At 36.4% G+C, this 13,824-nt stretch overlaps 1 protein-coding gene across 5 annotated transcripts in view; it reads left to right on the top strand.

The window, feature by feature from the left end:
• Positions 1-9,294, top strand: part of KIAA0825 (KIAA0825 ortholog) — a 256,596-nt gene extending 247,302 nt beyond the window's left edge. For all 5 annotated transcript variants that reach the window (XM_032205814.1, XM_032205813.1, XM_032205811.1 and 2 more), the window contains one exon: positions 4,998-9,294. In XM_032205814.1, coding sequence (XP_032061705.1) covers positions 4,998-5,112 — 115 coding nt within the window. In that variant the 3' untranslated portion in view covers positions 5,113-9,294. The remainder of the gene's footprint in view (positions 1-4,997) is intronic.
• The last annotated feature ends 4,530 nt before the right edge of the window (positions 9,295-13,824 follow it).

Here is a 13,824-nt window from a genome sequence, read left to right as displayed (position 1 = left end):
GATGTATATTTGTCTAATACCTAAAAAGTGGCAAAAACAAAGATACCAGCTGCTGAGATTCCTCATCTCACAATGCAATATAACAGGATAGACATTGATAAAACAATTGTTTCACTGCCTGCAGGACCATACTCCACAACTGTCTTTTACAAACTGAGGGAAGCAAAAATATAATTCATTAAAATGCTCCATGAGCAGAGATAATGTTTCTTTCTTCAAGAGTGGGATTTCTCTACCCTTTGCAGCTCATCATAGGGAATGGTGCTGACTTTATTGACATTATTCCAATCTATTTAAAGGTAAACTTTTTTTTTTTTTTTTTTTTAGTTAAAACAAAAAGCATATAAATTTAAATGTATAGAATTGTCATTCAAAAGTATCAAGAACTATCCAAAACTACCAGACTCCCATCTCAGGTGCAAATGTATGGGTATACTCTAGCACAGAGATAATGGTTGTTTCATCCAAAGGTGACTGAAATCTCACCAAAATTCATGAAGCTCGTGCATAATTCTGAGAACAGGATGTGTGCTGGTGTTTTACAAGTAGTGTGGAGGTTGCAAAAGGCAAAAATTAAACACCAAAACACCTGCCTCTGCTTCATGCTTCCTTTGTTGCTTGCCTCTTTCTCTGTTGACGGCCAGCAAAAAAAAATGGTCATCTTATTTTCATCAAGCAGCTAATGAAATTTTTCATAATTATATTCTACAACGAGCAAACATAGGGACAAATACGAGGACTTCTTTTGGAGAAAGTACAACTAATCATTTCACTTCCACTCAAGTTTAAAAGGGAAGTACTTGCTCATGAAAAATGTTCTTTAAACAAAGAGGGACACCGGGGCCAACAGAGCTGGGAGGGCTGCACAGCTGCAAGCGCATCGCACGATGAGAGAATGTGCCACAGCTGGCAGCCCATATGAGGGATAAGTCCCCTGCAGAAAATCTGCACCTATGAAACAATGGGATGAATTTCATTTCAGTTTCACAAAATTGTATTGATTAGTTGTTTATGCACAAATTATGGCTTTCTTTTGCCTCGTTCAGTTTATAGTGTTATTTATAAATAAATTCATTCAGACAGAAGTTTGAAAATTACAGCAAAACAGCTTACTGAAGAAAATGAAGATGAATATGTGGCAAATATTTTCGTGAACATTACATGAAACAACTCTTAAATCACATAAACATGAGAAGGAATGGGATTTAAGTTTAAGCATATCTTTTTATTCTTTTCCCACCCTTGACTTATTTTCTTGCACAGCACTTGGCAAAAAGAGGCCTTTTCTGCTTTTACTGACTTTTTATCAAAATTCTTCTCAAAAATAGTGTAACTGTAAAGCTTTCCAGTGGTAATTCAACAAAATATAGAGAAACTTAAGAGCTTGTGGTACTCTAAGCCTGAATATTTACCCATGTTATGATCCCTGAGGGGATCTCCTCAGCGTATATAAATATCTGAGGGGTGGGGGACAGAAGCCAACCTCTTCTCAGTGGTTTGTGGGGATAGGACAAGGGGCAATGGCTGCAAGTTAGAACACAGGAAGTTGCGCACTGACATGCGAAAGAACTTCTTCGTGGCGAGGGTGATGGAGCATTGGAACAGGCTGCGCAGGGAGGTTGTGGAGTCTCCTTCTCTGGAGATATTCAAGGCCCGTCTGGACACCTACCTGGGCAGCCTGCTCTGAGGAATCTGCTTTGGCAGGAGGGTTGGACCCGATGATCTTTCGAGGTCCCTTCCAACCCCTACAGTTCTGTGATTCTGTGACTCTGTGATGCTGTCTGAATGGCACTGTCTGTGTCTACTTTAGATTGGATGTGAATTATTCCATCTATTTTTGATACATAGCAATTATTAAATATGGCTATTATTCTTCAGTACAAAATGCATATTTAAAGCTATCTAATGGACAGCTGTACAGTTAATGTTTCGTCATTTACCAGCTTCCCTACAAGTGGACCTGAGATATCAGCTTTACCATAGGAGATAACAATGGTGCCAGTATGGCAAGCATGTATTTTAATTCCAGTGGCTGTGCTTTCTATTTTTTTTCCCTTCCATTACATGAAGTATGTTGTAAGGTTTATCAAGTCCTTATTAAGAGCTGCAGTTATTAAGAAATGCAACAGATGTCAAAATACTACATAAGCACACAAGATACCACTATAGAATGTTTATATTATGGTGACCCTTTTTGTAAACTCTTCACTTTTTATACATTGTTTTGTATAAGCTTTAAAAAGGACGTGGTTAGTCTCTTAAATAGTAGCAGTACAGTGATTTTTCAAGTTCAAAATACATCTGAATTTCATAGCATTCTTACATTTCATATCAACTTTGTTAATATTTACTCTTCCCTGTTATTTTTTTGCATAATTTTCACTCAAATCTTTACACACTTGCTATAAATAATGAACTGCAATTAACAGTAACTAGTCAAAAAGTATCTATTAAAGTAAACTTCTCAATGAAAAGGAGATCTATCAATGAAAAGGAAACTTCTTAATAAAACTTCTTTAAAAGTGGCAATCTTCAGCAGGTAAAATCTGTGCCACTTCTGGCTATCCCTGTAGAGATATGACTGTGTATGTTTTATTTCTGATTTAGAATGTTTCTTCTTTGCTATCAACTGCATATATTTCCCTTTGGTCTGTAACAGGCATCTAAGAATAGTATGTAGTCACTATTTTTTTATTTTTTTTTAAGTGACTCCATGGGATTATAAGTACAATTCACAAAATATATGTACATATATTTTACAATATGTAATTGTATCATTATGTCTTAAATCTAGCCCTGCTAAAATGTCGTACATAGTTTTTAAAAGATCCCTGAAAAAAATATTTTTCTCTGCATCTTTGCAAAAAAATTTAATGATTCTTTAGCTTTTATAACTCAGTATAGTGGAGAGACAAACATATCATGGAACATATTCCTGTATGCCTGTTTATCTAAATGGATGTATTGATGTTAATTATGAGCAAGGATAGCATTTGCTATTTTATTGATACCTTACAAAGGAAAGCTGAGCTGGAATAGCTGAACGTTCCTAGGGTACTGAATTCTCTTGCCCTCTGTTAGCTTAAGGATGCACAAGCCAAGACTTCCTCTCTTGCCTCATTTATGAGGGGAAACAGAAGCCCTCCCAAGGCTAGGCATCCTTTTTGACCTCATGATCTACGGTCTAGGGGACCAGCTTCAGTGATTCCTGTTATTTATCTGTGCTGAAGTGTTTTGCTGCATTTGTCTGAAAAATATTCTGCTAGCTTCTCTTCCCTTGTTCAGCTTTACGGAATATGGAGAGGAACAGCATGCAGAAGAAAGGTTTTAACAATTCTCTTCAGGTGCATACAATATGTCATCAGCACTGTTTGGTGTTTCAGTTTTTTTGCAAAAATATTTCAAATGTTTAATTCTGAGTACACTAGTGGTAATGGCCTGAAAACTTCCATTTCTACCCTAAGGTTTACAAAGGTGTTGCCATCTTATTCTAAACACATTTTTCTTTTAAATATGAAGAATATAATGAAAGTTTGTTTTACTACATATCTAGACACTGATTGATATTATGGTTATATGGACTGTAGCTGCATGTAAACAAAATGGTGATATGATAGATTGGCTCAAATAATTTCAGTACCCTGTTGGAATCCTGATTTAATATTATCTTCCAGGATATGGCCACAGAAAAATAAAATGTACAACAGCTATATATTTGGAAATTTTCTCTAAGGGCTATATTACTAATAACTTGAAATAACAGAGACGTACAGGTTGGCTGTTCAATTGATGAAGCTTGTATTTTGAAAGTAATTTGTGATGGTAATGTCATTCGCATTCACATTGCTTGAACTGGCTAACTGGATTTGTACCAATTGCTATTGCCAAAACAATTGTCACACATTTTAGATATGCTAGTAAAAACATGTTCCATTTTGGACCAATTTTAAAAGAGTACATGTTGACTCTTCCTGTGTTTAAACACAGACACCTGAATATTCATCCCATTCAGAATAGCAAAGAAGTGCTGTGGCCCTCTTGTTTACAGTCCAGTAGTCTTTTACAAACCAGCACTTTCCCCAGACTTTAAGCGTAAGATTGGAACAATTTCAAAATTCCATGAGAGACCAGGTGTGTGCCAAGCTCATTTCATAGATCTTTAATTCATGGATACTGTTAAGCAAATGCATAGAAGACATTCTTATCCTCATTGGACCTGCTTAAATGCTTTAAAAATAGACTACTTTTTGATAAAATGGTAATGTAATGTATTAGTAATAACTTTTTATAAAGTGAACACTAAAGAATGTCCAAACTGGATGACATTGAAGATTTTTACCAACACTAATGTTTAAGATTCAATGAAATGTGCTGACAACTATGAAGTCACTATCTTAAAAAGGAATCTGCTGATTTATTGTTAAGCTTCCATTAGCAAAGACTGCTAGATTTCTGTGTATTATTCCTCCAGCAATAACTGTTTTGAACACATTCCATTTAGCATTTTCAGTTGTCTTCCTTCTAAGCAAACAACTCCTCCACCTAAAAATATGCAACAACTCATATTGATTAAAATAAGTCTATTTGACTGGTAAAGTGGTGTTTCAGAATGACTCTGAGGGCCATAAATTCAAATTAAAGGTTGCACTTCTTTTGCCAAGGTTTAAAGAGATTCGTCAGTGCATTAGCAAAAGGAAAAAGAGGAAACCAGCCACCTGGTTTTATAGCATTCATCTGGGACACTTGCACACGTAACTGTGATAAGGGCCCATATAGCCAGATGTTATACACTTACCTTAACCAGGGGATGAAGCAGACAGCCACAACAACGACAATTTGCTGTTTTGTATGATTCAGTGGTGTTAGCTGATGCAGTGGAGGTGGTGAGGGGGGAACACAACAGCAATGAATTGGTAACAAATTTGGTATGAGCTTTCTTTTCTGAAAACTGGTTTAAAACACATAATAACGTTAATTAAAAGTTCTTTCTCTTTCAGGTGGGAGATGAAAGAAGGTGCAGATCTGGAAGATGAGGAGAAAGTTATGGTGGAACACTTAAGAAATGTTTATTTGACACAAAGCACTCCTACCTCAGAGGATAAAGATGAATAATTACCTTGACAGGTTTCGGGTAGCACCTTTTTCTGAATTCAACATGATTAACTTAATGGCTTAGTTATAACTGACAGGAGTAGAAATCTCAGGAATATATATCTTGAGTAGGAGTTTTAAACTAAAGAATGTTCCCCTGTTATTGTCTAGTCACCCCATCCAAGCAGCAGTTTTTTAACACATTCATAAGACAAGCAACAATATATGGAAATGTCAATGTCACAAAACAAGGAAGGTGTTTCTTGATACTGCGGAGGCATAAACCTGAATGACAAACCAAGAGCTGCTTTAAAATTACAAAACTCACAGTGGCATCTAAAAATAAGGCAACTTTGGACACATTCTAAGCAAACACCAGTGATGTGTTGGCATCTACCATTTGGTACCTGGCTGGTGTCAGAGCAGAGCTCAAGGACTTCTTCTTTCTCTTGGTGCTTGTGTTCTGCTTAGTGCTGGCACTACACCACACAAAAGGGGTGGCAAAGGATGGGTTTGGGCCATGGGTCTGCAGTCCTTGGCGAATCGCTCTGGGATAGGTACAGCTGGCCATTATTCTCAAGAGAAAATGCACCACATTATTGCCCTCACAAAGTCTGGACTTGGCGTCCAGTCAGTTATAGCTTCAAAGAGTGATTATAGTGAAACCTGCTGGCAGTATTCAAGGTTTTGAGATGGGTCTTTTTATTTTTAAATATATATATGTTCTTAGGAAATGATCAAAGGGCTATCTTAACAGTGAACTGAGAATAGAAAGAATACAGAAACCAATATTTATTTCTGATAAATATAGTAAAATTCCATTTTCAAAGTAAGCCCTGTCTAATATACAGATTTACCAAATACTATTTGTTTGTTGTTGTTGTTGTTTCCAGTTAGAGATCTTGCTCACAGATTAAAAATACCTATTGAGTTAGGCAAGAACCTATTCTGACAATAATTTTTACACAGAGGTTGTGGTTCGTATTTCCATAGTTTTCTAAAAATAATCCATCATTATTCTATTTGTTTCTTGCACTAGAAGTCCAAGGTAACCGTCTTCTCTGCCTGATTCTGGCAAGATCTTGGTAAGGCTGTAATCTGAGCTGCAGCTTTGCCTATTCCCAGTGCATCTTCTCACAGATGCTATTATGGACATAACTCAGACCACTTGAATAGGAAGGGAGGTTTTTTTTTTCTTAAGATTTCAGCAGCAGCTTGGGTAATCCTAAAAGTAATGATGCCATAGGGTCTAATCTGAAATGCAGTTTTTCCTCCTCTTAATTGCTCTTTTTTTTATCATGCATATAAAATATTTGACCATTTAAAATGAAAATGGAGACTGCTGCTTCTTACAAATCTCCAAAGATCTTGTTACAACACTGCATCAACAAAAGGGATATGTGGCAGTGGTACTTCAGAAATGATAAAAATACTATTTAAAACATAAAACAGACTTTTTCCTCTACCAGTGATATTGTCATTTTGGAACATAAAGAAGTGATGAAGTGTAAAAACAAATTTTCTTTTCTTTGTATTTCACCTTTGAAGATTAGTTGTGGTTTTAAGGCTTAAAAAATGGCTACAGGGATTGCCTATTACAGCAGGTGCAATATTCTGACACAAGGCATACATGTACATGCTCCAAGCCATACTAATACTGTGTCTGTGCTTGTGGAAGTTGGAATTAGAATATGCTTTCCTGTTTTAGCAAAATCTATTGTACATAATCAAATTTTTGTATAGTCATGTAAAGCAAATTTCTGTCTATATGGTGGAACTGACTGAAATACAGTTTGTGAAAAAGCTCTGCTTCTGGGAAACCCTTATTATGAATACGATAAACTTTGCAAGTGAAATAAGCTAACCCTCACTTGCTCTGAAATGGGTATGCCCATATGGGGGGTGGTTCCAAACTGGTTATGATGCTTTAAATTCACAACACGCCTGGTTCTGGAATAATCTGTAAACAGTCACGTTAAAAAAAATCATCTTTATGCCCCTTCCTCCCTTTTCTCCCAGCCAAATTAATTCAGCAGTAACCCAGTGGGTTAAGAAAGACGATTTTGTCTTTCTTAGCAGCATATTTATAATCTTTACCAGTGTGGAACTGAGATGCTAGAATAACTAGCCTGAATAAAAGCTGTACCTTTGCACAATACTTTATTTGGATGTTTTCCTTATCCAAACCTATATGTATGTAATATGTCTTTTAGAGTCTGAATGCAGGATAACATGTGTTTGAAGTTGAACCTGTCCGTCAGTGAGAAATAGCAGGGCTTGGTTTGCAGTGTAGTGATCCTATTAACTGACCTTCAGGATATAAAAGAAATATCATCATGGCACTGTCACTTATGCTGAACACATGCTTTTGTAACATTCACATTTGTTCAAAGAAATTACAGTAATAATAAGAGTCATTCTACTAAGATTGCTAAACATACCATTAATTTATCAAGACTGCTTACTTTAAACTTAAACCCTTAATTGAAGAAAAATGAAAGACACTTGGAAGAGCTGATTATTTTTACATTGTAAAGTGTGTAAAATCAGGAGTGCTTGTATAACAGATTGCTACATTCTTTGGCACTTTTAAAATAAATAATAGTTCTATATTCTTAGACAAAGTTCTTCTGATTCAATAATTGACTTAAGATTGCTTTCATTCTGGAGAGCAATAGGTTCACAATGCCACAATGCTCTGCTTTTGTATTTTAAGTACTGTCTCTTTCTCAGTACTTGTTGACCCAAGAATGTCTCACACTTACATTTAGCCTTAATAAATTAAGGCAATGATGGCCAGATTTGCTGGCTGCAACACTATCCCTGTGTTGCATGACTAGTGCAGTCTGACCACATTAAATGCTCCTGAAAGAGAGTCAAAAATAAGGATAAAAGTCTGTTATGTACAGCAGACCTTTCTGTACGGGCAAAAGCTGGCCTTGTTGGCTCAGCACGTAGCTTAAAAAGAAATTATTATACTTACACAAGTGCATTGGATCAGATAGCACTACCTAAGTGCCTAAGGACTGACATTAGAGCTGACACCTAATTCTCATTTAATATTTTAGTATGCTAAGCTCTCTTTACTAAACTATGGCTAAAATGAGAGATTTTGTGGCAAGGAATGCCTGTAATTTTGTTCAATATCCAGTTCAGGGTGCTCCATGTCTTAGCATCTTGGTACTTTTTTTTTTTTTTTTATTGAAAGGTAGTCAATAAAAGTAGAAGCAGGGAAAAACCGAGCCAGCATTAACAGTAAAGAAACTCCAGGAAGACAGGCGAGAGAGCGAGAATTTTGGACAATGACAGACACTGAGACATACCCCTGCCTTTTAGTGACTGCTGTCCTGACAAACAGTCTCCCACAGATCACACTTTATTCTGGCAGAGGGCTTTTGTAAAGACCACAGGCAACAAAGCTGTTTGTTCTAGAAATATGCATGATGGTGAATGGATGTTCTCTAATTCATCTCCACATCCTCACAGCAGTGCAAGATAGGCATGAGGCCTGGCTTCTTCTAATTAGTCTCCTCACACAGAAATATTCCATTTTCCTCTCAGATGGGAGGTCTTAGCAAAATAGTACTGAATCTTATCTACAGAAAGATACCAATTATATGCTGACATAGAACTATTTTGTAGAACTCCTTAAAAACACATGCAATCATTCGTAGTGAAAGACACAATTCAAACTTACAAGGCACTAATTGAAAGACTGAGCCTAATTGAAAGACTTATAGCCTTATGCTTGAAACAAGAGCATAACTTAATGTCAATGAGAAGACCTCTAAGCAAGGATATAGATCTCAAATAGGTCTTGGCCAATAGGAAGCTGCTTCCCTGCAGTAACCATCTGTGTGGTAGGCAGTGGCATGAGTGGAAGCATCAGCTCTAAACCATTTAAATGTAAGGTCCAGGAATCGGGCAAGTACGAGCTTGGTTTTCCCTCTGTCAACGGACCACAAGACTTGGGCAGCAGACTAAACTGACTGGCATTATAAGGCAGGTAGTGTGTGAAATGCATATAAGGCCTTGAGCAGTTTGGGTGTCAAATTTGGCCTTGTAATACCCACCAGTAAAATGCTTCATATGAACCAGATGCTTCATCACTACCTTTCTCTGTAGCAAAAGCATCTGAGCAGAGTTTACATCAAGCGAAACAACTCCACAAAGCCAACAAAACAAACACAAAACAAAACAAAATAATCAAAAAAGCATGGAAACATGCAAACAAGTAAAAGTAAATCCAAATCCTCTTCATTTTTTCCTGAAAAAGCGTTTCTGTAGCAACAATCTCAAGAACTGTCAATTGCCAAGTATTAATGACATAAAGCAATCTTCTGAATTAAGATTGTATATAGACAACTATCCCTAGCTGTGAAGGAGGCATTTAAATCATGGCTAGCACAAATTTGGTAACTACCAGTTTGGGCCCTTTAGATCCACGGAAACTTCAGCTGCTAATAGATTGCAACCACCTCTGAGAATCATAAAATGATCTAGGTTGGAGAAGGCTTTCAATATCATCAAGCCTGATCATCCACCTGGCCTACCAAGTTCCACCACCAAAACCACATCCCTTAGTGCCACATCCACACATCTCTTGAATACCTGCAGGGACGGGACTTCACCACTTCCCTGGGCAACCCGTTCCAGAGCTTGACCACATGAAGAAATTCATCCTAATACCAACCCAAGCACAACCTGCCACAACTTGACACCCTGAGAAAAGAGACCTCTTTAAAACTTTCCCAATAAATAAATACATTAATTAAAATGGCTGTAGAGCAAGCTTTCACTCGTATAAAACACCTGATGTATGGTTACCAATGCACCAAAGCATGTTCTTTAGATAACTGTTAATGACATGGTCATACATACTTTGTCCCTCGATGAATTTGTTAGAGGACAGATACATAGTTACACAAGCAACTGTGGGGAGTTTTTAATCACATAATATCCAAGTGCTTTACCTTTTGTCCCATAATCTCTTTTTCCTATGTAAAAAGTTCTATTTACGTGATACTTGGCCTCCATGAGGACATAACACTTAATGTGCTATTTTGGCTCTGATTTGTTTTCCACCTCGATGACCTTCAAGCATCCTTGAAAAAACTTACTGTTTAATGTTTGATATTATTTAGAGCATAGGTGCAGTTCAAACTGTTTTACCTGGGCAAATAATTCATTTTCTAAATTAACTGTCACAGAGACTTAAAGCAGAGTAAGTCCTATCTGAGTAATTATTTGAGGTTTGGGGTTGTCTGAATCCTCCTCCTGCTCGTAATGGTCCACATGCATTTCATAATATCTATGCTTTTTGATTGTTCTAAGCTACCTGCATTACCTGGGATAATGGGAGCTATTTATATATTATTTGATTTTCATTTGTTTGTTTTAAGTAAAATTAATGTGTTCTGACCTAGGTTTTGTGTCCTTGAAGTCCTCTGAACTTTAAGTTTATGTTTGGAAATCCGTAACTCACCTGTTTTCCTGTCAAACACCTATTTACAAGCCAATGTAGCTTATGCCTTCTCAAACCAGATGTGATACACTGTCTTAGGGAATGAACAATTTAATAAATGTAAAATTCAAACCGACCACCCGCAATATTATCATACAAGAAATGTAGTAATCGTCTACACTTGGAGTGTCACTTCTCTGTATATTTCTGATATAGCACCATTATGAAATTGTTTACTTATGTTCTGTACACTTTGTTGATATCTTTGATTCTACATAATAAACATGACTTAAATGGGTTTTATTATGTAGATTAAGATTATTCTTTCCCTCTAGAAAATGGAATGAAGATTTGGGAGGTAAGAGGTTGAAACAGCAGGTGGTGTACGGACAAGCAAAGAGGTTGCTTTCTACAGTAAGCCAGATGTGGCTTTGGGAATGAAATAATCTTGGCAGAAACCCCACATGCAGGTATGTATTAACTTCAGGAAATTGATGTCTCAACATGTGCTATGAAGTGTTCCTTCAGAGGCAAACAGATCAGGTCACTTCAAATAGCAACAAATTTCCAGTTTCTAGCTCCCCTATTACGACTAAGGCCCCCAGATTTCATAACTGTCCATCTACTTTTTCAATGGACAGATTGATGTAGGTAGCTGGATTAATGTAACATAAATGTATTGCATGATTCATCTGCCCCCCTCTTCTCTCCAGACAGACAATTAACCAGAACAAAGCAGACCATTTATTTCCAACACCTATCCAGGCACCTGGTCAACAGTATTGAGCAAGATTGTACTTGTACCAGCATTTGCTATCAGATCACAGTACTTCTAAAGCCGTGAATCAAAGAAAGTTTTAATTTTTCATGTTTTGAAAAGTATCCCTGCTATGGTTCTTGAATTTCTGTACCAAAAGCAGCCAGTTCTCTAGCAACCCTTTGCCTTCCCATCCCATCCCATCCCATCTCATCCCATCTCAAGTTTTGGCCAAGATGTCAGTTTTATGGTATCTCCTGATGTTTCCAGATGAGACTATGACCATTCCTCACTCAGCACTGTATAAAATGCATACAAATCTGTACAGTGTGTACAGATGAGATACCAAAAGTAATTCGCCACACACAGCAGTGAAACACTGGTTAAAGCTTCTGCATTTTACCACTAACATTCCTTGATATTTGGGCTGACCTCCAATATTACAAGCATGAAGGTGAGATGCATGGTTTTGCAAGAGTTTTTTGTTTGTTTCTTTGTTTTGTTTTTGTTTAAAGAGCAGGAGAGGAAGGAGAAGGGATTGTTTGTTCATTCTGTTTACACTGCTATTTTAATTCTATTACCTTTGTTGCTGGTTTGGTTTCTTTCCATATTCGTGAGTTCAGTCTTTAAAAAGTGCCTACCATGGCAATATGCACTATAGGAACTAATTCAATCTAGATATCTCTACTAAAATGGTCTATTATTAACATGATTTCTTAGTTCAGCTTTGTCAGATCTCTCTCTGATATCCACTGTATTCCTTCTTTGAAGTGGGAACAACAGAAAAAATCTGGTATCGTGCTGTGCATTTTTAGGGATCTCATTTTTCCAACTTGAGTGCTGAAAGGTGCACTTAAACTACATAACAAAAAAGGTACATGTATTTGCTTTTCCACTTTATATGTACACAAATTGTTTAGATGACAGTTGTACAATTTTTTTTTTTTTTTAAAAAGTTATATAATACCCTGGAGCAGTCATCTGCTCTAACATGCATTATTTATTTAAAAATCATGTGTGTTGCTGAGGGATTGATAGTTTGGAGCAGAAAAAATATAGGCATACTAAGCACCTACTTGCAAAAATAAATCATGCGATCATGTATTAAGGTCTAATATTTCAAAATTCAAAGCACAATTAAATTGTTTGCACATGTAACAGTAGTGAAATAACTTTGTAAAGTTTACATCATAAGCCCATATATCTACAGAGTAAATAGCAGAACACAGGCCATAAAGTTCTGTCAATAGAGTTGCTTTCAATCTCTGTTTCATTCCACCAAAACTTTTCATATCAGTCTGGCATTTTTTTGAACAACTATATACAGGACCAAAGAACTAGGAGTGGGAACTTGAAATATAGATCATATATATTTAATCTTTACAACAAATGCAAAAGCAATAAGTGAAAAACAAAGACATAACAGACTGTAAAAACTCTCGAGAACATATAATGAAGAATGAGAGTGAATGTCATGACAGATTTATGTATGTTTGAGTTTCAGCAAAACTGCTGAAGACAAATTTGAGAGTATTTGTGTATCATATTTCTGGCACAATAGCAGGAACCAAAATAAATTATCCAGGAATAAGACATAAGAAACAGATTCAGGGTATAAACAACAAGCAGAATAAGAATTTTGAATTAAAGAAAGAGAACTTTCAGGCCAAAAGGAAGAGATGTTTTTCAGCACTCAAGAACAATGTTGGTTTTTCACGAGTTTTCAGTATTTCACAGTAATTTTTTTTTTAAGTTTCTAATTTAATTCTTGTGAAAAGTGTTTCTCAAAAGATAACACATCATATTTCTCAGGAAAATTAACATATTTTTATTTTTCATGAAATGCATTCTCTGTATTTATGTGCTGTGCAGGGTACACAAAAAGCCTATTCCATCGGTGTCAGGACACAGGAATGAAGGAGCAGAAACTACAGAGGGAATTCTAAAGAGAGATTTTCTTTTCTTCCACTGTCTTGTCTCTTGGGCTTAGTTTCGGAACGAATTATTGTGTCCCAGAAGACACAGGCTAACTCTCCCAGAACCATACATCCTAGAGCTTCCTATTCTTATACACAACTGCTAGATTACAAAGCCAGGCTTCATTTATTTATTTATTTTAATCTCTGGAAATGGCAGCTGTATTTGGTTTAAAAAATACTCATTTTTCCTATTACCAAAAAAAAAAAAAAAAAAAAGTGTGTTTTCCAGATCTGTACTCTGACAAGAGCTGGAAGGAAGTTGCTCAGTAGTGATTCCTCTTGTGCATATAAATTCCTCTCCCTCAAACAGTATGTTGTGATTTTAACAGTGTCTGCAATGTGATCCTCCTCTACCTTAGCACCCTTTACATCCTTGTGTCCCAGCAAATGATTCCTAAACTGGATCGCATTCTTCAGTTTCAGGATTCAGTACAAAGCTCAAGTGTACAAGCCACTTTTCGTTTATTATAAATGTAAATCAGACCAATGTAAAATAAAAGTGATCAGTCTTAACATACTTGGGTGCCCCTGTT

The sequence above is a fragment of the Aythya fuligula genome, chromosome Z, assembly GCF_009819795.1.
Source record: "Aythya fuligula isolate bAytFul2 chromosome Z, bAytFul2.pri, whole genome shotgun sequence".
NCBI classification, from domain to species: Eukaryota; Metazoa; Chordata; class Aves; order Anseriformes; family Anatidae; genus Aythya; species Aythya fuligula.
Note: the sequence above shows the minus strand (reverse complement) of the source record. Positions and strands in the feature narration are given on the sequence as shown.